This window comes from Episyrphus balteatus, chromosome 1 (genome assembly GCF_945859705.1).
Source record: "Episyrphus balteatus chromosome 1, idEpiBalt1.1, whole genome shotgun sequence".
Taxonomy (NCBI): Eukaryota; Metazoa; Arthropoda; class Insecta; order Diptera; family Syrphidae; genus Episyrphus; species Episyrphus balteatus.
This window is the reverse complement of record NC_079134.1, coordinates 55,781,010-55,806,063: the sequence shown is the minus strand read 5'-3', so window position 1 is coordinate 55,806,063 and position 25,054 is coordinate 55,781,010. Positions and strand designations below refer to the sequence as shown.

General features: G+C 30.4%; 1 protein-coding gene and 1 long non-coding RNA gene across 2 annotated transcripts in view; one reads left to right on the top strand and one right to left on the bottom strand.

Annotated features, from left to right (window-relative positions):
* The window catches only part of LOC129915962 (uncharacterized), a 61,841-nt gene extending 46,476 nt beyond the window's left edge, over positions 1 to 15,365 (bottom strand). The window contains exon 1 of the mRNA XM_055995704.1: positions 14,702 to 15,365. Coding sequence (XP_055851679.1) covers positions 14,702 to 14,742 — 41 coding nt within the window. The 5' untranslated portion in view covers positions 14,743 to 15,365. The remainder of the gene's footprint in view (positions 1 to 14,701) is intronic.
* LOC129916071 (uncharacterized) overlaps positions 1 to 25,054 on the top strand; it is an 88,433-nt gene that overhangs the window by 25,159 nt on the left and 38,220 nt on the right. The gene's annotated exons all lie outside the window — the stretch shown is intronic.

Here is a 25,054-nt window from a genome sequence, read left to right as displayed (position 1 = left end):
TAAAAATCATGTTACAGACCATTGATTGGGAAGTTGATGGATGGCAACGTCTGTTCGTATGTTCATTTTATGCACTCCTTTTTTTCATTTAAAAAAAAATTTATCTGAAGCATTGTTTCACATTTTGAGCGATTTTTGAGTTCAAATCGATATTAAAAATCTTTTGTTAAAGTTTGTCCGACACTATATTTTTAAAATCATTTTCAATTCACTTCAATTTTAGTATTTATTTATTCGCTAGATTACGTTTTTTTTTTAATAGCAAATATTACAAATCAGAAAATACTTGTTACACATATCGAATTTTAATTTCTTGCAATGTTCTTAAATTTCCCCAAAAAGTGCTCTGGAACTGACCCTTAATGTTTCTTTGCAATAGATTGACCGGTTTTGTTCATTTAACTTAACCCAATAATTGAATTATGAATTATCTAAAAGGTTAATAAATGGTTAAAAAATCTAATTAATAACTAACTTTTCAAGTAGGTATATTTTTTGTTTACTTGAACTACAGGTCAAGTAAAGCAAGTGCAACCCAAGCAGTATTCATACATTTCTTTAATTTTTGAACTTCTACACATTTTAAGAGAAGATCAATGGGATCGTATGTTCATTCATAATCATAATTCATAACATTGAATAAATAAAAGGTTAAACATTAACATAGCTTATAATATGCAATTGCAAACAAACGCTGCTATACAAAATAATAAAATGTATACGTACGTAGAGACTTTTCACACCATCATAAAGGTATTGAATAATTTGTATATAGCTATAGTGTAGCATTCACTATAGCTCAGTGGTGTATTGAGGGGGGGGGGGCTCAGGGGGCTCAAGCCCCCCCAAGCCTCCAAGACAATGTTATTATTTAGCTGATTTCTTCATAATGTACATGATTAACTGAAACTTGTTCGTAAATCTTAGAGATTTAGAGGCAGCTCAGATGTTTGAGCCCCCTCCAAATTCTGAAAGAGCTGTTTGTGTTTGTTTGAGTCATGGTATAAAAAGACAAGGTATGATCATTAGAGCCGCCATCTTACAAAATGGGGTAATAAGGTTTTGACGTTTGGCATTTGGCAAAGTCAAAAGCAACAACAATTTCCAAGACAAATTTGTTTACAACAACAATTGCAATGGGCTGGGCTGTCAAAACCTTAAGTAGCCATTAATTTTGACAGTTCTCGATACTGAGTTTTTTCTAATGATCATACCTTCTCTTTTTATACCATGTGTTTGAGTAAGGGCCTTAACTGACGTTGAGGGTTGGGATAAATTTTTTTCGGATTTTATTCTAATTCGGAATTCTTCAAATCTTTTTTTTTCGGTATTTTGGCGTCGAATTACAAACTAATGGTTTCATTAAGGAAATTCCAGTTTGCGCTTCTGAAAATTAGTTTTTCAGATTTTCACGTTTTGCATTTCACTTCTTGCGCATTCACTTGCCGATAGTGAAATTAAATGTTCTACATTTTTTCACTCATTTTGGATTTTCTGATCGAAATCAGTTCACTTTGTTTCTGTAAGTGAATTTGGTGCCTTTTTCAATGAATCTGCAATCTTTGGACAACATTTGTTGTTAATTTATTTATATCATAATTTATCACTGCCTCTGTGTTTGCACCTCATTCGCTTTACACTTTACCTAATTAATTTTTATTTGAGTATTTACAAATTGCAATAATATCGCCCATGTTCTGCATTTCACTTACATACATATTTGATATGTCTCGAAAAATGTGTCTACTTATTTTTACTTGCGATATAGGTACTATAGGGCAAGTTTAGGATTCGTAAAAAAAATCGAACTCGAGATAACTATTTTACATGACATTACGATGATGGAGAATGCCAAAAAAGTGGGTCCGGCAATTCTGTCTGTCTGTCTGTCCGTCTGTCTCTATCTGGAGCTGCAGCATAAACGAGTGAAGTGATTTTCTTCAAACTTGGTAGTTAGCAGTTTTTGGTGATTCCCTAGAAATTTTTTTTTTATGACCAAAACTAACGGTACCTGCCATATAACGGAAATAGAAAAGTTAATTTTTTTCAAAAACGGCTCTAACGATTTTGATTAAAATTTTTGTGTGTTATACTACACATAAGGGCCAACTTTTTAAATAAAAAAAATATTTTTTGTACCGTTATTAACGGTACCTGTCATAGAACGGTTTTTTTCGTTTCTGAATATCTCGTACAAAATTAACCCGATTTAAATGAAAATTTTTATACAAAAGTGTGTAAGTAAAGATAATATTAAAATTTTAGAAAATTTTCAAAAAACGCATTTTTGGTTTTTTAAAAAATATTTCAAAATTTTTTTTTGAAAAATCAATTTTTTGAAAACGGATCAATGAAAAATTTTGAAATTTAGTTTTTATGTGTAAATTAATTATTTCTTCAAAATGGCATACCAACGTTTTTTTTGAAAAATGTTAAAAAAATTTTATATATAAAAAATTATTTTTTTAAAAAACGGCTCCTACAATTTTCAAAATCTTTTTTCTAAAAATACCTTTTTATACGAAAAATAAAATGACATATTTGTTTTTTTTTTAAGATAGGTTTTTTAAAACGGAGTTTTATTAATTATAAAAACAGATTTAATTTTTTTATACTAGGGGAGAGTGGGGCTAAATGTAACAGGGGTAAGAATTAACAGCTAAAAAAAGCGATGTTCCTTTCAATATTAAGAAACGCGTAAAGGAGAAAAATGCTCAATTTTTGCATATCTACCAGCACATTTTCTTCAGATGAAGATTAGACGACAGGGTGAGAAGTTACACTAGTGGTGCCCAAAAAATGCATGTTTGTAACTTTTTTTTTTTATTTTATTTTTGGTCTACCTCTTTACCCGAAAAAGATAGAGTGCTAAGTGTTTTTTTGTTATATATGCAACTGTGTTTTGTCTCAAATTGCGTGTATATGTTATGTCTATATCAGTTTCGCTTTTTTTTTAAATTGATTTTATGTGCCAAATTTAATGCTGGGGCTAGTTGTAACATTTTTCCGGGGCAAGTTGTACCATGTAAAAACCTACCTATACTGAAAAATTGTTTACCTAATATAATTAACAACCCTGAATATGAATGCTTGTAATTGAATTTGTATTTATTTTGAAATTGGAAACACATTTTTGAACCACCACTTGAATTCATAAAGCTTATAAAACATTTTATGAATTCTAATAACTTTTATTTAAGACTACTGTCAAATTTTCTCTGGAAATCTTGGATTTGCTCCACTTTTTACAAATTTGCACCAAAATTTCATGACTGAGGTTTGTTTTTATTGTTATTAATTAAAAATAAATAAATATAAACAAATAAAGGTATTTTTCTCTTGTTTTTAGTTCTTGGTACAACCTACCCCGGTACGTGTTACACTTTGCCCCGTATGTGGGGTAAGTTGAAACAACACGATTTTTTTTTTGGAAGATTTATTTTTCAACATTACCGTTATGTTTTGCTAAATTTTTATGATGGATCTTGGAGCTAAAATATGGGTCTTTAATTTAAAAAAGGTCTGGTTGACCTACTTTCAAATTTGTAGGAGAACCATCGATTTTAGAAAAAAGTGTTACATTTGGCCCCACTCTCCCCTACTTATGAAATTTCTTCAAAATATCGAATTTTAAATTTCTTGAATAAAAAGCTTTAACATTATAGTTACTTTAAGCATAAGAGCAAGTACGTGCGACCCCAGTCGTGCAATTTATTTCTTATAAATTGTGCTTTTTTTCATTAAAATTGTAAATAAAATTGCATCCATGCAACAAAATGAAAATGGATGATACTTTAGTTTTGACAGCTCGAAGCATTTACGAAGTTGTCGAAATCGATCGAAGATCTAATTCACGTGAAATTGAAAAGTGATTTCAATTCACTTTCGGTCGAAATGCGGAAAATAGTAATGAGTATAGCTCAAAAACAAGACGTGGTAGGAATAAATACTTAAACAGTTTTGAATTCAGCATGACAAAGTTCATGACAAAGTTCAAACGATATATGTAGTGTTTTTTTATTTTTAAGATTACTCAACACCTTGCTGTTTGTGTAAAATGATTGAGATACAAGAACTTTGAAAAAACACTACTTTGACTGTGAAAGAAAGAGACAGTAGTACGAAGCTGTCGAGAGCAGTAAAATGTAACTTTCAGTACTGCAGCATAGTGCGCAAAGACGAATAAAAAAAAGAGAAAAAATGTTCCTACATTTAGGTACCATATACAAAATTTTTGAAACAAATTTCCAGCCCCCTCCAATTTTTTTTCTGGATTCGCCACTGCTATAGCTATATACAAATTATTCAATAGCTACGAATGCTACAGCTATAGCTCTACATTTGCTTTACAGGATTGTGTATTCGATAGCGAAACAATCTCTGAAAAGGACTTTTTGGTTACAAAATAACCCAAACTAAATAAAAAAATGCTATTTATATATTAGTTTGCATTAGTTTTGTTTTGAATTATATTTGCATTTATTTATTTTTTTTATTTTTGTGACAACAAGAAGATGAACATTTTGTTCAATTATTGAGTGCAAGTGTTTATTTAATTTCGATTAATACCCTTTTCACACCGAACCAAAACCAGGTTTTCTCGAAAAAGTTCCCATACATTTTTGTTAAGCTACAGGTTTTCGTAAAACTCAACTTGTTTTTCTGTGTAGGCTATAGGTCGTTTTTGATATTTAATTATTTTTCTTCGACGCACATAGGGGTATTTAGTCAATTTAGGCGGACAAAACACGAAATTTTAAACTGATCCAAACGTAAAAAATCAACATCCTACTAAAAGTAGATAACTTGCTTAGCATTTTCTTATAGTTTTAAAATTGATTATCACTTCAGGTGACTAACAGCAGCGGTCTAGAGTTCAAAGTTTTCAGCCCAAAGATTAAATTAATTTTTTTTTGTAATTTACCGTCTGTGCTTAAGTAAGTACTTTTTTTTTTAAGTGGATTTAGAAAAAAGTTTTTATGGAATATTGATAAGGAGATACGAAACTGTCTACTAGATGTTGTATCTAAATGTTGTATTACTTTATAAATAAAAAAGTGATATGTTGAATCTTAATATAAATTAATCGTAAAAAAAGTAAATTTCTGTGTTAGTAAGGAGATAAGTTATACAATTTCACATTATTGTGTGATAAAATTTTATGTTTTCTAAAGGTTAAACTTTTATTTAATTGAATCTGTAAAAAATAGGTGCAACTAAGTGCAACTTCGACACATTTGCCCTTCTTAAAGGTTTTAGGTTTTGAAAAATGGTTACCTTGTATTCAGTATCCATATTTTAAGTTTTTTTAAAGATTCAACTTTTTGAATTACAGAACCTGAATCCTTATGATTTTTCCTAAATTTTAAGACCTTTATCTTGGCGATACCATTAATAGAACTCCATTTATAAGCGTTTTAACAAACCATTGGGATCCATTCTTGACACTTTTTTGTTTGATCAAAAAGTGGTTTAGGAAGAAAAATGTTTTCGTTGAAATCAACACTTAAAACACTTTATTCCAGTACTAAATACCTTAGTGATGAAGATAAACCGGAAAAATAATTTTGTCCGCCTAAAATTGGTAAATACCCCTATGTGCGACGTCTACAAAAAGAGCTAGAATTTTTTGAACCCAAACATTTTTCATCAAAAAAAGCAAAAATATCAATCTTTTTTATCTTCTCACGCCATTAAATTGATTTTTTTCTGTAACAACCTGTATTAAATTTTATATCATAAGAAAGCTTGTTATTTCATATTTCATAAATGACGCTTCAATCGTATTTTTATGATGGCTACAAAGATAGAATTTTTTAAAGCCAAACATGTCGAAATTTCAAACTGAGAATTCGGTACTTTCCACACTGGTGGCTGGTCATGGGCAACAGATGTCCACATGTGTTTTGAAGTATTTCTGAAGTTTTTTAATTTAATATTGTGTAGCTTGTAGTAAATGTACCGTTATGTGTGATATATCAAATGAAAGGTGATTTTATCAGCATACTGAATAAAGTTATATTATTTGTATCAGCTTTAGATCAAAAGAAAGAACCTGTTAAAAAATAGAACATTATTTTACCGTTATCTCAAAATTGTGAATACAAAATTGATTAAAATTTTGCACAGATATATGTCTAGTATCTATCTACAGTATAAATTATATTCATTTATCTGTTGAAGAAAAAAAGTTAAAAATAAAAAACGGTTTAAAACGGTAAAAAAAACTAGGGACAAAAAAAATTTAATTTTCCAGTTATTCAGTCAAAAATCATTTTAAAATACCAACGCTACGAAAAATTAAAAAAATAAAAACTCACCCTAAAATACCCAAAAAAAGTAGGTGTTTTTCAAAAATTCATATTTCAAAACGCAGAGACTTAAAAAAAAATCTGTATCAAACCCCTAACTTTTATTTTTATTACCTTTTGAATGACGTTTTTAAAATTGTCAAAAAAAAGGTCTACCTGATGTTTTAGTTTTAAAAAACCATTTACAACTTGGTTTTGAAATTTTTTTAATACTATTGTCAACCTAACAATAAGCTTATCTATCGATTTAAAAAAAATCAACTTTCTACAACGTCGCCACTTTTTTTCAATTTTGTTTTACCCCTATATACCCTTTGAAATGACGGAATTTTTAAAATTCCTTCATTTGTATTCAACTTTAGGTTGATGTCTATCAAATAAGCTATAGAAGATATTTGTATCTCTAATAGTTTATTTTTATTTTTATTTTGAATTGAAGTTTTTGCCGCACTGCGAAAAGTTTCAAGTGGAACGGGAGAAAATGGCGTCACTTTTTCGTTGTGGCTGCCATGGTTCATCGATTTATAAGACGTTATCACGTCAAATAAAAATCTTAGTTCTTGAGAACTCTATGGAAAAAAAAAGGAAAATGAAGTACAAAATTTTACTTGAAAAAAAAAAAAAAAAAATAATTGAAAATTAAATTCCCGAAAAAGTAAAAATAAAAAATTCTTTTTGAACATTTGTCTTTGTTTGATACCTTAAAGCTTAATATTTCTTGAAAAAAATCAATGTGGTATTATTTGAGTTGAGCTTTTTAATCCTTTTTATTTTAATGAACTATATTGATATATGCAGAAGTTACACCTGTTCAAACATCGCAAGGTCAAGAAAAAAAACATTAGTTCCGATTGATTTTTTTCTATAAAAAAACAAAGTTTTAGTTTTCAAAATGGCTTTACTCCGTAGTTTAAAATAAAACTTTTAGTTTGAGTAAGAAACAAACACAAAACAAATAGGTCGTACTAAAACAACGCCCAAAATTACTGCTTTTTACCGACTTCCAAAAAGGAGGAGGTATTCAATTCGTCAGTATTTTTTTTTATGTTTGTTACCGCATAACTTTGGACAGAGTGAATCAATTTTGATAATTCTTTTTGTATTGGAAAGCTAGTGGCTGCAATTTTCAATTTCGTTTAGTTTTATTCATAGGAACTATTAGAAAAACCAAAAAACCCCGTTTTGAATCATGGAAGTCGGTTTTGTTTTTTTTTTTATAAAAATGATTATTATACTCTCTAAATTACTATTGCTCAAATTTAGAAATTATAGGGTCGAATATTTTAAGCCTTGTTTATTAACTTAAGGTGGGAGGGGGGGTCCATAGCATTTTAATGGAAGCTGGTTGACTAATTGTTGTATAATTAATGCAGTTTATAAGATAATTTTATGAAACGTACTTTTTGAAAGGTAATAAACGTATGCACATTTTTCTATCATTTAAATTTTAGAAACATTTCTTTTGAGATTTTTATAAAAGTCGAAATTGATTTTTTTCCTGCAAATTTAGTTTGAATCAGAATTTTGGTTGGGGCACCGTTGTTTATAAATTTTTTTTTTTTTTGTACTTGTTTTGTAACAGATTTTTTTTTATTAGAAAAAAAGCTTCGTCAATTTGTTGTAATTTCATGTTTTTTTACTCACTCTTCTTAGAATAACTTTACCATTTATTAGTGTTTTTAGATGATAAATCTGAAAAATAATAATAGTTTGAATGCGAAAGGAGGAGATGGTAGGATGAATGTTGACGGGAGCAGTAAAATCTTACTAAAGTACTTTCCACAGCACCGCAGGAATGCGCTTCACTCTCAATCAAAGAAAATAAACAAAAAAATATTGAAAAGTTTTACAGTTGAGTCCACCCCAAATTTTTTTCTGGATACACCGCTGACTGTGGTTCTGTGTTAATCGGAATCAATATATTCAGGTTCTACTCCAGGATGAGCTGGAAGTTAACAAAATTGTACACTATTCAGAAATATGTAAAAAAACAGTCAGCGAGGAAAGAGAAAAAAGTCAACAAAATTTTCGAATTTCACGCTTTGCCAGACGCGTAATCGCGTTACGTTGAGAAATCCTCAAAGCGCGCTTCTGTCACTTTGACTTCGAACAGCTGATTGAAACATAAAATCTGCTGTCAAATAAAAAAAACACAGTCACTCACAAAATTATTAGGCCAAGTCGTTATCTTGATTTAATTGTGGAAAAATGAAAAAGGATATTAATGTGTTTAAAAAATGCATAGAAATTTGTTTATTCTTTAATCCTATAGTTATAAAACAAAAGCAATCAAAATAAATTGTTTTTTACCAGTAAAACTCAGTCTACAACATCACTAAATTATTTTTGTTTTTAATAAGTAAATTGTTTTGATTTAAAATATCTCGATGTCGTTTTTATGTGCAACATCTATAAAGAGAAATTAAAAAACACACCTAGTTTTGCAATAATTTATTTTTTTGTGTTCACATTTGGCGCAATAATAATGTGGGTGGCTGTAACTATAGGTGTGTTTTTTATTACCACCGGTCTTAACTGGACAAAAAAAACGCCTCGGGGCTTAACCTGAAATCTTGGCAGCACTGTATATTGAATGTTCCGAAAACAGCAGACACCACAAAAATTTAGAGTTGTCATATTTTTCGCTTTCGTCATTTTCTTGTATTTTTCATGTATGTTTTACAAAGAGATACAAAAATGTATGCTAGCAAAACTATTTTAATACATTTTGTCCTTCCAAACGTGAGTTTTCACGTTTTTAAACAAATTCTAAACAATTTATGAAAAAATTAGTTTGGTAGCACAGATTTAAAACTCTTCAAAAAGTTAAGCCCAGAGAAATCTCCGGGCTAAACAACTAAGCCCACGGGGCTAAAGTGTTGTTAGGTGTGTTTTTTATTACTACCGGTCTTAACTGGACAAAAAAAAACGCCTCGGGGCTTAACCTGAAATCTTGGCATCACTGTATATTGAATGTTCCGAAAACAGCAGACACAACAAAAATTTAGAGTTGTCATATTTTTCGCTTTCGTCATTTTCTTGTATTTTGCATGTATGTTTTACAAAGAGATACAAGAATGTATGCTAGCAAAACTATTTTAATACATTTTGTCCTTCCAAACGTGAGTTTTCACGTTTTTAAACAAATTCTAAACAATTTATGAAAAAATTAGTTTGGTAGCACAGATTTAAAACTCTTCAAAAAGTTAAGCCCAGAGAAATCTCCGAGCTAAACAACTAAGCCCAAGGGGCTAAGGTGTTGTTGTATTTAACATGTAAATTGCTTAGCCCAGACTGCGTTTTTTTTGTCTAGTTAAGACCGGTGGTAATAAAAAACACACCTGTTGTATTTAACATGTAAATTGCTTAGCCCCGACTGCGTTTTTTTTGTGCAGTTAAGACCGGTGGTAATAAAAAACACACCTTATGTCTGTTAAATGTCAGAAAGCGACCAAAAGTTCAGTCTAGTTGAACTTTTGCTCGCTTTCTTACGTTTCCTTACGTTTGTCAAAAAAAGCGTACGTAAGAAAAGCGTCATTGTGGGAGGTTACACAAATTTCGTATGGTTGAACTTTCGGCAGTTGTCAAAATCGACGGCAAAGCGTGATTGTGTTTCTGCTTTAAAGTTGTTTTAACAGGAATGAAATCCTTTCAAATTGCAAACAGTCATACTCGTAAAGCAAAATCATTCGTGAATAATATAATAGATATTACACTTTCAAAAGGAGTCACGGGTAATTTGTCGTGCGTCGTGCCCAGATAGAGATTATGGATGTAGAGTTCCAACTGAAGTCTAAACTGTTTAACGAACTTGTTTGAAATTTGCTACAGATTGTTTTTTTCAAAATTCCAAAAACACTTTATTTAAGGAAAAAAGAAAGAAGATAAACTCATAAAATCAGGTTTAGATATATTGTTTCCCTATTTTCGTAACTACTTGAATGGTTCTTATAGCTTCTGCTAAGTGATAATAAATATCTCACGGTATTTTAACTTTCACTAGAGTTACGAGACAAATAAAAAAAAAAACAATATCATAATACTATGTGATTGTATTTACTCCTTTGCTTAACAACAACAATCATAAAATGTTTCTATAAACATGAGCTTGAAAACATTTACTGTTTTGTATTTCTCTTTATTTCATCACACATTTTTCCTTGGCACGAGTCCAAGTCAATCAATTAGCATTTTTTTCTTTTGTTTTTTACAAGATCTTCATCGTAACAAAGAAGTAAAATAAAGAAGAACAACGAAAACCGAAAGGTCATATGTGTTCCACTTAAAATATTACAAAATCATACATCCAACTTGACTAAGTTGAAGTTGTTATTGTTTTTGTAGTTGAGACTTAAACTTTTGTGATTTTGCTTAGATATTAACTATACATTGATTTGAGAAAAAAATGTCCATTTTTTCTTTAAACCTGTTAGCAATAATAGTAAACATTTCAAGGTGTTGCAAGTCCAAATAAAACTCCAGGCACAAAAAATGATTGATCCACTAGCACCGTTTACGTCATCAAGTCTTTTGGAGCAGTGTAGGTTTCTAGTGAAAGTGATAACTATGGTAAATTTGAATAATGGATTTGTATTTGCTTGAAGATGATGCATGATCTCATAACATTTACGTAAAAAAATACGTCTACAGAATGTGTCTAATATAACTTACTTATTTCAACTGTCGATTGACTTTTTTGTTTTAAATTAATAAACTTTGCGTTCAGGAATATAAAAGCAGGAAATATCATTTGTTTGCGTTTAAAAGCAGGTTGGTGGGTTAATGAGAATTATTTGCAATAGCACAGTTAACTTGTTCTTAAAGCTAGAGCGCTAAATCTGGAAATTAAATTTTAAAAAGTAGTAAGTGTATGATGTTTCTTGCATTGTTTCAAAAGCTCGCTCTATGTAGATGTAGATAGCCCAGGAGAATTAAACATTTCAAATGGAAAAAATTAGATCGTGCAATTTTTTTTCATAGGATGATAGAGGGGATCACTGAAAGCTTAAAACCAGTTTTTCGGGAAAATCGACCTTGTGCTTAAGCTGCCATCTTGGATTAAAGGTAAAACACGTTTTAGTGAATAACTCAGCCATTTTAGATTTTTGACAAAAATTATATATGTAAAACTTTTAGAAAATTTTATTTTCTATAACTTTTGTCTTAATAAATTTTTCTATATGACCCATATTTTTCGAGTTAATTTGAAAAAACTATACCCCTACTCAGCTTAAACTTTATACCAGCTTTGATTACAGATTTTAAGATCAACGCAATATGGGAGTGTTTTTATATGTTTTTGGGGATGATAAATCTAGCTGCAATGTTAGTTTTAGCAAATTCATGAAATTTTATAAACAAAAGGAACTATCTCAAAATCGGTAAGTGTCGTTTTAAACAAAATTAGTAAATATTATAATTGATGTCTAGCAAGATAAGCAAGTCTTTGAATTTTTCAAATCGGTTCATTAATGCCTGAGATATGACCAATTGTTTATAACTCACTCTCTCTTTTAAGCTTTTATTATAAACAATTGGTCATATCTCAGGCATTAATGAACCGATTTGAAAAATTCAAAGACTTGCTTGTCTTGCTAGACATCAATTATAATATTTACTAATTTTGTTTAAAACGACACTTACCGATTTTGAGATAGTTCCTTTTGTTTATAAAATTTCATGAATTTGCAAAAACTAACAATGCAGCTAGATTTATCATCCCCAAAACATATAAAAACACTCCCATATTGCGTTGATCTTAAAATCTGTAATCAAAGCTGGTATAAAGTTTAAGCTGAGTAGGGGTATAGTTTTTTCAAATTAACTCGAAAAATATGGGTCATATAGAAAAATTTATTAAGAATATATAGAAAATAAAAATTTCTAAAAGTTTTACATATATAATTTTTGTCAAAAATCAAAAATGGCCGAGTTATTCATTGAAACGTGTTTTACCTTTAATCCAAGATGGCGGCTTAAGCACAAGGTCGATTTTCCCGAAAAACTGGTTTTAAGCTCTCAGTGATCCCCTCTACCGTCCTATGAAAAAAAATTGCACGATCTAATTATTTCCATTTCAGCTTAATTTTTTGTACATCCCGACTGGGTTATAGATTAATTGAAAAAGTTCAGAAAAATTTCTTAAGAATTCTTCCAGGCAGTTTTTTTTCAATAGTTATATCGATCTAAATTACAAAAGTAGATGTTTGATGCTTGGCATACAAACTCTTGAATTAAGACGAAGGATGTACATATATAATGTTTTGTTTATTCGTGATATTTTTTGCAATGACATTAAATGCTCTGAATTACATACTTTCTTTAGAGAAACAAAAGTAGGTAGATGTTTGATGCTTGGATTACAAACTCTCGAATCAAGACGAAGGATGTCAAATACAATACAAAACAATTACAATTGTTTATTCATTTTTAATTGATTATACAGCCATTTTAGAACAATCTTGACTTTGATATGATGTGAAATTCTTGCAAGCTAATTCCAAAATAAATTGCATTAACAATGCATTTTTTTGAAAAAAGGATGACACCTAGAAAAAAAAGTTACTACGAAGGTACTTGATTGGTTTTTCTTCCAGATGCGAAAAAAAAATAAAAAAAATCTAAGCTTATGGAACATGATCTTAGGGTATTTTTCAATGGTGTATCTCATGGATCTAAACCAAGGAAAATCTAACTCACTGAAAAAAGTTTTGCTTAGAAAAATTTCATATTTGTTATCTACGATTTACACCCTTTCAAGCCATATACAGGGTGTCCCGAAATGAGCTAAGGGCATTTTGGGGGATAATTCTTGGGTATATTCTAAGAGAAAAATTGTTCTACAGTAACTCTCTATCGATGATTTAAGAAAACGCTTACTTTGGTATGCCTTTACTCATTTTAATGTTAATTTATCTGTTGATTTTTATGATAGAAACTTTATTAACGCTAAGATTTTCTAAAAACGGCCTCTATCAAGCATACAAAATCAAGGAGTACACTTCAAATAATTGTTGTAACTAAGCATTTAATAGAAATAAACTAAACTATAAAAATAAATTTCTAATTCTTACCCGTTTTTGACTAAAGCAATAAAACACATTTTTTTAAAGATCTTACCAGGTGTCGATTTTCCTAAATATCATAACATCTATGAGTTTTCTGGCAAACTTATAAATGACTTGACACTTTGTTAATTATACATTTAACGAAGGAAATCGGCCCCAAAGTCAAAAATTATCAAATGAATACCCTTTAAAAATTACTATCTGAGCATAAAAAAAAGATATTAACATTTTTTAAATGAAGTTACAAAGAATAGCATTTCATCACATTAAAGACATTAATGAAGCTTCTATCATAAGTATTTACGGAGAAATTAACATTTAAATCATCGCTAAAGTGTATCAAATTTGCAGATAGAGAGTTACTGTAGAACAATTATGTTCTTAGAATATACCCAAGAACCCTCCCCCAAAATGCCCTTACCTCATTCCGGGACACCCTGTATATGTACCGATACATCGCGATGTCGCATTCGCATAATCGGTGCTGGGTATTTTGGGCATTCTTCATATGGAGTCAAATATCATTTATGGTTAGTTTTTCGTTAAAAAATATTAAAAATACTGAACAAATAATTAACAGAGGGTCAATTCTCGATCTGTGAAACTGTGAAGAGATAAGTTTTTTCACGTTTTCATAATTCGATTCTGGATTTATAAAAAAATTAAAACAAACTTCAAAAATGTAATGAAAAAAATTAAAAAATTAAAACAAACCTCAAAAATTTTTCATATGAAAACACTTCACAGTTTCAGAGATCGGGAATTGAACATTTTGAATACCTAAAAAAAGTCATGATGTACTTCAAATAATGAACAGTTCATAATAAAAATGAACGGATGGTCACCGTATCTATAGTATCGCGAGTAGAAATCATTTTTTTGCGAATATAGCACACTATTGTCATATAAAAAGCCATACTATATGTATAGTGACATGTGCAGATGTGCACCTCTTCGTATTCACTAACATTAATTTCATTTAAAACGATGGGTAATTTTGGAACAAGTTCTTGTTTAAAATTTCACAATTCATGTTAATTGTGTTTTCCAATCGCTTTATAACATGCATATTTATTATAATAATTTAGTACACTAGTTTTCTTGTTACAAAAAAGTTCCTTATCAACACTATCAAAAATTACTGCACTACATTTTGGCACGCACTTCACCACCATTTACCGAAAATTTTATCACATCATTATTGTATAACAAACATGGTCAGAACAGAAAATAATATAAGACGAATAGTTTTAACATTTTTGATTTGCTGCACTATTATTTGAAACAAGTAGATACCTATCCAAATAATTGTTGTTTCCTTACCATAAAAGTAACAGCAGCATTTCAGAGCGATGTCTTATCATTAGATGTCCGGATAGAATTTATCTGTGACTTTGAATAAAACTCTTAAAAATGTGGTAGCAATAACACTTTTGGTTTATCCGTTCAAAAATTTGATCGGATTTTAAGAAGAATTTAATAACGACACAAAGAATGTATATTTGAATTCATGGAAATCTTTGGATAATTTTAGCGGTTTAATAAAAATTTAAAAAAAAGTAATAATATTCTTTCAATCACATCCAAAAAACCTTTTTGCTGATTCACTTTGCTTGGATCACCATCTGAACCGATTTAAGATAAAACGCTTACTGCAGCACACACAAACAAGCACCAACAATATAATGTCAGAGCCACGACTTTGGGGTCATGAAACCAGCGAGGCTCTTTTAAGTTGTTGGTATATCTATACAACTAAAATTGCAAACCTGGCTTTTGTTTTTTCATAAAAAAAAAATTGTAATAGGTAGTAAGTTTAAAATTTGTATTTATAAAGTTTAAACTAGTAGTGTCTCCCGGCACAAAAAAAGTAACGAATATTTGCCAAGCAGTACCGTGGCATACCACCGAGAAAGAGAAGACACAATGCGACCGATACTGAAGCCAGCGACTAACTGAATGTCTCAGCAGACAGTAACAAGTAAATTTATGACCAAAAAGTGAGGGATTTTTTATTTTTTTTTTTAAGTTTCGAGTATTCTGCTTGTGCATATAGCATATAAACGAATTTGTAATGTTTATTTGAAATCTTACCAAACAAACTATATGCACACAGGGTCGGACTTATGCTGGAACTGAGCACGAAACGTAATTAAGCATTATAAAAATAAAGAAAATTAAGCTAACGCGTATTCTTTTATTCAATGACAATGAACGAAATACTTCTCTTTGATGATAGATACTTAGAAATAAAGTAAAGCAAACTATTTCTTTGTAATAAAAGTCGAAACATATCTATATTTATTGGTTGACTTTTACCATTTATATGAAATTTATTTCAATATTAATTTATTTTTTTTTTCTTATTTATGAAGGTACAAGTAAGAGTAAAAGTCTTTTACAGTACTTATTAAATAAATTAAAAATATTTTTTTTTTTGAAAGTTACTTCGAAAATCTTGTTCAGGATGATGAAAAAAAAATTTGGTTAAAATTTGAGCCGTTAAAAATAATTTTAAGAGGTCTATCATCGGTGTTTTTTATTTTTATACATGATATGATGTGTTACAACAGCACTGTAAAAAAAATTTCTGTTCATTTTTTCTTATATAAAATTAAATTTCCTACAAAAAAGATCTGATTGAAAATTTTCGTCAGACGAGCCGTATTCGAGTAATTAAGCTTTTAAAATCGAAGTGTTTTTTCAATTTGACTGTTTCACTTTGGAATCTTGTGATGAGCAAATAAGTGAATAGAAAAATAAAACCACAACAGATTCTTATAGGAAATTTAATTCTCTACAAAAAAGGTCTCGTAGTAATTTTCCCTAAATTGAGTTCTGAAGAAGTTATTCACGATTTAAATCGAAAAAAAAATTAAAAAATCAATTTTTAAATCGTGAATAACTTCTTCAGAACTCAATTTAGGGAAGAGGGTGCAAGAGGGTGCTTCAATTTTTAGGTTCTATAGGTAATCTTGATTTTTTTTTTCATTTTTTTTTTTTTTGAAAAAAATATTTTATTTAAATTTCACTTGTCTTTATGAAACATATAAAATATTTTTTTTTTTTCGAAAAAAAAGTGAAATAATTAATAAAAACAATCTATTGTGGGTTTGTATGGTTAATTAAAGATAAATTGCAGTTTAATTTGAAGGTAAGTATAGTTACATGGCTTTTAAATGATCATTTCATTTTGTCAAAGAGATAAAGGCGAGAAAGTTTTAACAATCAAAGTTTCTTTTTAAAATCAACATCAATTTGCGTTTAGGATTCATTTAGCGTTAGTCTGTTTGTATGGGACCAATCGTGTATTGCTGTCAGATCCTCATTTATTTTCAAATCTGCATTGCGGCCGCGTGGATGCCATAAATATAACTGTACGTCATCTGCATATAGGTAGATGAACCGAAACACTTCTGCATGCTTTTGGCAAATCATTTACATTCGAACTTGAATATAGTTTACAGGAATAGAAGACTTTTTTTTATAACATTTGGAACATATTACAAGGTTGCGACAAGGTTTTTCATATAGTTTTTGGGTCGCTAAAACCGAATCCGAAGTCTATTTTGCCGTGTCACGCCAGGTTTTTCAGATATCCTCAAAAAATATCAGATAAAAACTTTTTTTTTTAGTTTAGAAATTTGTTGAGGATAATAATTTCTATCTTCGTGAGAATATTTCAAAAACCTGACGTGATCCGGCAAAAAAGACTTCGGATTCGGTTTTAGCGACCCAAAAACTATATAAAAAACTTAGTCCCAACCCCAGATAAGAACTTTTGTTTTTTTGGTTTTTACATTTTTTGAGGATATCTCAGAAACCTGACATGATAGGGCAAAATTGACTTCAAATCTGGTTTAAGCGATCCAAAAACTATATGATTAACATATTCGCACATCCAGATCAGAGAAACAAAGTTTTTGTCCGTTACATTTTTTAGGTTATCTCGAAAACCTGACGCGATAGGGCAAAACGGACTTCGGATTCGGTTTCAGCGACCCAAAAACTATATGAAAAACTTAGTCGCAACTCCAGGTCAGAACTTTTATAAAAATCGTCTTTCGATAGAGATTCACAATGCTTTAAGTCATTTTCGATGATCGACTATCGACAAAAGTCGTGCTAAATATAAACTATTAACACAAAGGCCATAACAGATTGGTTGCGTCGTGGATATACATATTTCGGCCAAATAGAGAAAATACAAAAACGTCTCTTTTGATATTTCTGTATAAATTATCGATAACACAATGATTTATTGAACCTTGGCACTACAAAGAGACAAAAGTAAACTCCAGATAATTATCTGCAGTAAGCATTCTGTTTCTGACTATGGTTACGATACCGACACGAGATGCGAGATGCGACAAATTGAGTGCATCACTTCATTTCGTATCTCTTACATCGGATTTAGTATTGAAACTGGAATCGCGTCGTTACTCGTATGTTTCGTATCTTGTACGTTTCGTATGTTTCGTTACTTCAGTACCCAGTAACGAAACATACGAGTAACGATACTGTTTAGAAAGTAACGTTTCGTTACTCGTTACTGAAGTGAATACCCGCATTTTAGTAACGAATACATACGATTTGCTACAGCTCTAATTGCAATGTAGTGATTTGTAAGGATAGACACCAGGAGTTTAAAAACAAGTTTGCAGCTTTGAAAGACCGGTGTAGTTGCCTCGGTGTGCAAAAAACCGCGAAATTTTTGGTCTTTTTTCAGTTTTTAGCTTTCAAATGTAAATAGTGCATATTATGGAAAATGTTTATAACAATCAGTTAAAGAAGCCAAAATTTGGTATAATTTGAGCGTAACCACAGCTCTGTAGGTCCAAAACTTCTTGAAATAAATCACTCCAAAAGTTTAACATTTTCCCACAAAGTAGATAAGGCAAAATTATATGGGACTTGGGCCAAAGGCGTACAGCCATGAGACTAGTGTCAAATCAAACCTGAAGATTTCTGCATATAAATTTTGATTTTTTTTTTGAAAATCGTATGAGTGGTTACAGAGATATTAGAGATATTAGAAGCATAAGATCCATGTTTAATTATTTGGTTTCACGTTATTAGTATATAGCTTGGACGTTACCGGATGCATACACCAAATGCTCCCTGATTTAGTAAAAAAAATAAAATCCTCAATTTTTTTTTTCATTGATTTAAGGTTCGAATTTTAGTCAAAACTAATTTTAAAACTTGTTAGCTTGATAGAAAATTTAATTGGCTAAGAAAAGTGTAGGCTTGGTTTTCGAGTTAAATCAAAAAACTGAAAACCGACGAGTGTTGCCGTTTTCTCAGAAATGAACCAATGGATTTAGAAGCATTTTTGGCTGTAGTAGAGTATACTCTTATGCCAAAGAATCATATTGAGCAATAAAAACTATTGAACGAATTTGTTCTATTTTTACTCTGGAGCTACTAAATAGTCTATAAACCTCAGTTAGAGCTTATTCCTGGGAATATCTAATTTTAATATTGAAATTATTAGTTTGATAGTCTAACTGATGATTGAAAAATTAGGGCTTATTAATTAATGTAGGTATCACAACGATATCAATAATCTAAGGCCCCTATTACGGTTATTAAATATCAATACGATATTTGTCAAATATCAAAACGATATTTGATATTTATTAACAAATACAAATTTTTGATAAACTGTTTGCGGGTTTTGAATTTGAAATCCATCTAAACATATTTTCTTTCGCAACAGAATTATTTCTGAAAAAAAAAATAAATCGCAATTGATCTGCATTTCATTTTTTTATAAAAATTAATTGGAATAAGTCTGGATCGAATTAAAACAATATTACTCTGTGCTACAAAATAAAAAACATGTCAATTACTTTTAAAATGACCTAGCAGAGGTTGTTCGTTGTAGGTATTACTGAGTACATCATATTTCGGCACTTGAGATTTTTTGTAGACCCTCAAAATTTCAAGTTATCGTCAAAAAACCATTTTTCAATGTTTTCAGATTTCAACGATTTTTTACTCAGCCATTTTTCGGTCAATTTCAGATTTTTACAGTTCTCAACAGAGGAGTACTTGTGCTTTTTGAAAATATTTTTTTATTATGCTCAAGCACCTAATTGGGTGTAGATTTTATGGGCTGAATCTAAAAGTACAACATTTTTTCATCGTTTTTTTAGAGTTCGGAGACCGTTTTAAGCTACATTTTGTGTTTTGGAAATTTTGGTCTGAAATTGACTGAAAAATGGCTGAGTAAAAAATGGCTGAGTAAAAAATCGTTGAAATCTGAAAACATTGAAAAACGGTTTTTTGACGATATGTTTTGAGGGTCTACGAAAAATTTCAAGTGCCGAAATATGATGTACTCAGTAATACCTACAACCTCTGCTAGGTAATTTCCAAAGTAATTGACATGATTTTTATTTTCTAACAGAGTTAATGTGTTAAAAATAGATAAAAAGTAATTTCTAACAAAATTACAACAACAAAAATTCAGCTTTAAAAACCGAAAGTCCAAATTTATTAAACTGAAAAATCGCAACGATTGTTAAATTTATGTATTAACAATGGTAAAACTAAAATGTATTGCAATTGATAGATTCCGTCCTTTAATGTCTTGTAAATTTTATTTCGGTTCTTTATTAAATCGTTACTTGGATGACATATTTGAGCAGCAGGCACACAAAATTATTTTACCTATAGCAAAACTTTTATTTTAATACCTATTCAGTGGTTACCTGAAAATTCCTTCCAAATAATTTATTAAGTCCGATCTGGCCCTGCTTGCGCTCTACTAACACTCTCGCTTAAATATTCAGCAGAGTATTTTTAAGTTTAATTTTTTCCAATACTTCTTTAGATTCAATTCTTCTTAGAGGTATTTGTGGCTTTTCCTTTTTTCTTCTCTTTTTTATGAATATACTCGTTTTTTTTCAATTAGTTGATGTGCTTTATGCGGAGAAAGTTATCGTTTTTTTTGTTTTTCATCATCATTTTCGGCTTAGCAGTGTATCTACATCAAATTGAACGCTACGATATATAGCCACATGGAAAGGGAGAAGCATCACTGTAAAATCAACTTTAGTAGAGACTCAGACAAAATGGTATAAGTTTGATGAGGGAGCATTGCGGTAATATACCTGTGTAGTTGTTTCTGTGAACTTCAAGTCCGAGTTGAGTTTATGAGTTGAATTTTTGCTTGGCTTTTATTGGATAAACCGTAATAGGTGTGAATTAAAGAAGAGTGACCGGAATGACTGGTAGAGGCGGTGGTCAATGAGTGTAGATCCAAACATGTGAAAGGAGTCACGAGGAAAAAATTAATTTGGTGACGTGAGAACAGGCATTGTGCATCTTCATTGTTAGAAATAACATTGTGGATGTCTAACTATACAAACACTACGAGTTTGGAATTTATGGAAACCATGTGACCGCATGTTTAAGTAATGAAGTGCATTCATTTTAAATTTTATTAAGAAATAATAATTGCGGACTTCAATAGCTTTGTTTGTATCAATATCTACTAAGCTATTAGTTTAAGAAAAATTGACAGTATTTTAATATTCGGAAATAATGTGTATGAAAGTAATTATTTTGAATTAATATTTAAATGTACACACACCCGGATGTTATGTTGAAGTCAGATGTTTGGGAGTCGTTTTTAAAGATTTTTATATATTAATCTCATGCAAGTTCGTGCCTCAAATCTTTTGTTTATTCACAGGGAGAAGGTAGACTTTAAACTAAACGAGTTGTTTTTTTTGTAATAAATGAGACAAACATGCATAATACCTACTTAGAAAAAAGCATAATTATAGGTATGTATGTATGAAGGTGGTACATGTTCACTCATAGATACATGAATTAAAAAGAAATATTTTAAAAACAAACATTTTAAGCAAATATTGTGTGTACGCTTGAAAAAAAATTGTATACCTACACTTGTTTTGAAAGTGTTGGTTTTAAATGAAGATGGATATACAATGATTTCAAACGACTAACAGATAGATTTAAATTAATTATTTTTTGTTTATTGTACACACATGCTTGTTCTTTTATTTTAAGTGTACCAGAATCATTGGAATGAGTGATAAGTAAGGTAAACATGTTTGCGAACAAGTTTGATACCTTTTTATTTTGTATAGACATGTTTGTTTATTGTTTTTGCGTGAATTATAAGCAGTCTATCCGGGTTCTAAGAGCTTAGGCCCACATGTAAAAAATTAATATGTAGTTTCCTCAAATTGCTAAACTTAAAGACATAATCTTATTACACAACGATTTATTTAAATATTTTGGTTTCATATTAATTAGTGTCACTTAACCTACATATTTAAATAAACTAGATCAATAGAAAGTGAAAATTAGTTTATTTAATCATTTTAAACTAGCTAATTAATGTGTGAATTTTATAAGGGCGATTTATTCGTAGATAAGGAAATATTTTAAAATATATATACATAGGTATATAAAATCGAGATGTATTTAAGTTTATGAAATTTTATATGTATAGGGCTTTTTGATTATGTAACTGACCTAACCTAGGTAACTTAATTTTTGTATGAACTTTCATTTTTCGTTTTAATTTTTATTTTGCTTAGAAAGGAGGTTGTTTCCAAAACCGCAGACTTGGGAAATAAGGGTCCTGAATTTTAGAAAAAAAAAGATTGTTTAGAGAACTCAATTTTGTGTATTATATTAATATTTTGAAAATCAAGCGATTTGCGAAAGAATCAATCTACAAACTTAAAGTAAATTAAATTTCCACAAAAAAGTTTCAATCTAGGAAAATATCTACTGAGGCAGAAATACGTGTGGAGTTTTGACTGTTTTTATGGGCAGAAATTGTTGTCCGGAGTATCCTGAGTCATTTCAAAAGTAGCAACAAGTCTCATTTGATTGTTGAAAAAAATGCATCTTTTTTGCTGCAATCAAAAAATGGTAATAATTTCATTTTAATTGTTTTGACTATTGTAACGATAAATTACTGAACTACTTTTAAGATAAATGTCTGAACTCCTACTGCAAAGGTAGAATTGGGAACGCACCTTGAATAAATATGAAACTACCTACCTTCTGAACACATCCATAAGAATTTCTCTTGAATGCTGAATATCCCTTGAATGCTGAATATCCCAAAATATCCCACTGGAGGGGAAGTATACAACACCACCTCTTGGACAGGAAATTTCTAGAAGCAGAAGAAACTCCCCAGTAATTCTAGAACTTTAAGTATAGGTATAAATAGATAGCACGGACAAGGAAACGACACAGTGTAATTTTGAAAGTGACAGATTACAGTACAAAGTGAAATAAGTGCTCGATATTTTTAGTAGTAAATAAAGTGATTTAAAAAGTGCGTTTGTTAGAGAGAATAATAAAAAAAATTAAGTTGAAATAAAGCGTGTTTTTATTTGAACGGAAAGTAAAAGTGAGAATTAAATTGAAATGACAGACGAAAAAGTAAATACTAGTTCTGATATGTCGTCCATGATGGCTGTGCTCCTGGCTAAATTCGAGAAAAATCTTCTCAAACAAATTGAAGCACAATGGAATGAACAGAGAGAACAATAATTAGAAAAACAACGCAATGAACATAGAGAACAAATAGAAAAACAACAGAGTAGTGTTGAAAAAATTGAGGCACAACGTAATAAACAAAAGAGTGAACAACAGAATCTTCTCGAAAAAATGGAGAAACAAGGCAATGAGTAAAAGAAGCTTCTAGAAGAGCATCGCAATGAGCAAAAGAACCTTCTAGAAGAACAGAAAAATCTTTTAGAGGGAAAGCTCGCGATGTTGGCGATGGACACAAAGTTCGAAGATAAATTCCAAGACAAGGCTAAGGAGTTTGACAAGGTTCGAAAAATTAAGGCCCGAGAAAGTACGAGTGAGTATCCAAAGAAGAAGAAAATGCACCCACCAAACTTAGATGGACAAAGTTCTTGGTAGATCTACAAGAAACAGTTTGAGGCAGCTGCCACAACAAATGGCTGGGATGACGAAGACAAATGTATAGCACTGACTCTTGCTCTTAGAGGTCCTGCTGCAAACTTTGCCACCAGGAAAGAATGGTAACTTTGACGCACTTGTCCAGGTCATTGAAAAACACTTTGGAGATGGCCATATGCAAGAAGTCTTCCGCGTCCCACTGAATACAAGTTGAGGAGAAATTCTGCAACAACTCAAAGCTGATATTGAAAAGTTAGCTCATCTGGCATATCCGTAAGCAGGAGACGATATTATCAATCAGTTTGCAACAGAATCCTTTGTTCGTGTTGTATCTGGTATAAATCTTCAGCGAGCGATTCGAACAACCAGAAAACGTTCCCTTCCTGAAGCATTAGCGTTCGCTCTTAATATGGAAGCAGAACAGGCTTTTCTAGGGGTTCATCGAGTAAGAGAAGTGGCAGTGGAGGAATGCTCTTGTCAAAAACTCGCATTCCAAAGAAACCAGCGAGACGGAGCTCCTAGATTTTGGAACTGTAACAAGACAGGACATATCCAGTGGCAGTGCAGATTGCCACCAAGAAGAACTGCTTGCCAACACTGTGGAAAAAGGAATAAGTAGGTTATAAAAGATTTTTATCCAACACAATTCATATACATACATTTGTAACTATTATAATAAAAATAACAATTTTCTATAATTACTCCAGTCAAAGCGTCGGAAAAAAAGGGCATAACCTTGCGCACAGAGGCACTGTCAGTTTTTATTTCATGGATCGATAGGGGTATATTTAAAAGGCTTAAACCCAATTTCTCACCACCTGATCATTCTTTTAAGCGGAGTTATTCACAAAAGTGCATTTTTTGGGATAATATCTTTGCTCCTGATTGTCGGAGACCAAAAAATAAACATACATTCTCTTCCTTATAATATTTTCTATCGTTGTATGTAATTTCATTGTATTTGAGTGAGTAAATACAAAATGGCAGCCATTTAAAGTCAAATTCTTGTTGTTAAAAAACACATTTTTTTCATTATTTCGAAAAAAGCTTATATCATGATTAACATTTTTCTAACCTATTTTGTAGCCCTATTCATGTCCTGCATTAAAGAAAAAATCAGCTCTTTATCACCAAAGATGGCCGAGCAATTGATAAATGAACGCATGCAAAACCGGTGCGAAAACACCCAAAAATATCGTTTTTTGGGAATAACTCGGCTTCAGAATGTCCTAGGACAAAAAGTAAAGCTATTGATTGTTCGTTACAACTTTTTCTTTCGATTTGGTGCACATTATTTTTAATGAAACAAATAAAAAATAAGTAATATTAAGTCAAAGACGTTTTTTTGTTTAGCAAACTCTTGGCTTATTATTTTGTAAACGGGGCAAGTATTGGCTAACAATACTGTTGTAGTCCTTAAAATTATCTACAATTTAAAAAAAAAATTAGCTCTCTACGACTCACGGGAGCCGAGTTATTATAATTTTAAGAAAGCATCATTCCGCAAGAAAATTAAAAAAAAAAATCCCTTGTTTATAAGTCGAATACTAGTTCTCAGTGAGAGGGGTTGTTTTCATTGTTTCTTGTTATAAGGATTTGTCTCATGTTTTTCTTTGATCATTTGGAACTTTTTTAAAAAATTAATTTCTCGGCTCGTATTTTCATGTAACATTGATAAATCTTACGTTTTTTGAGTAATTAAAGTGTAAATTTAAATAAATAGGCCAAAATTGTAAACAATGA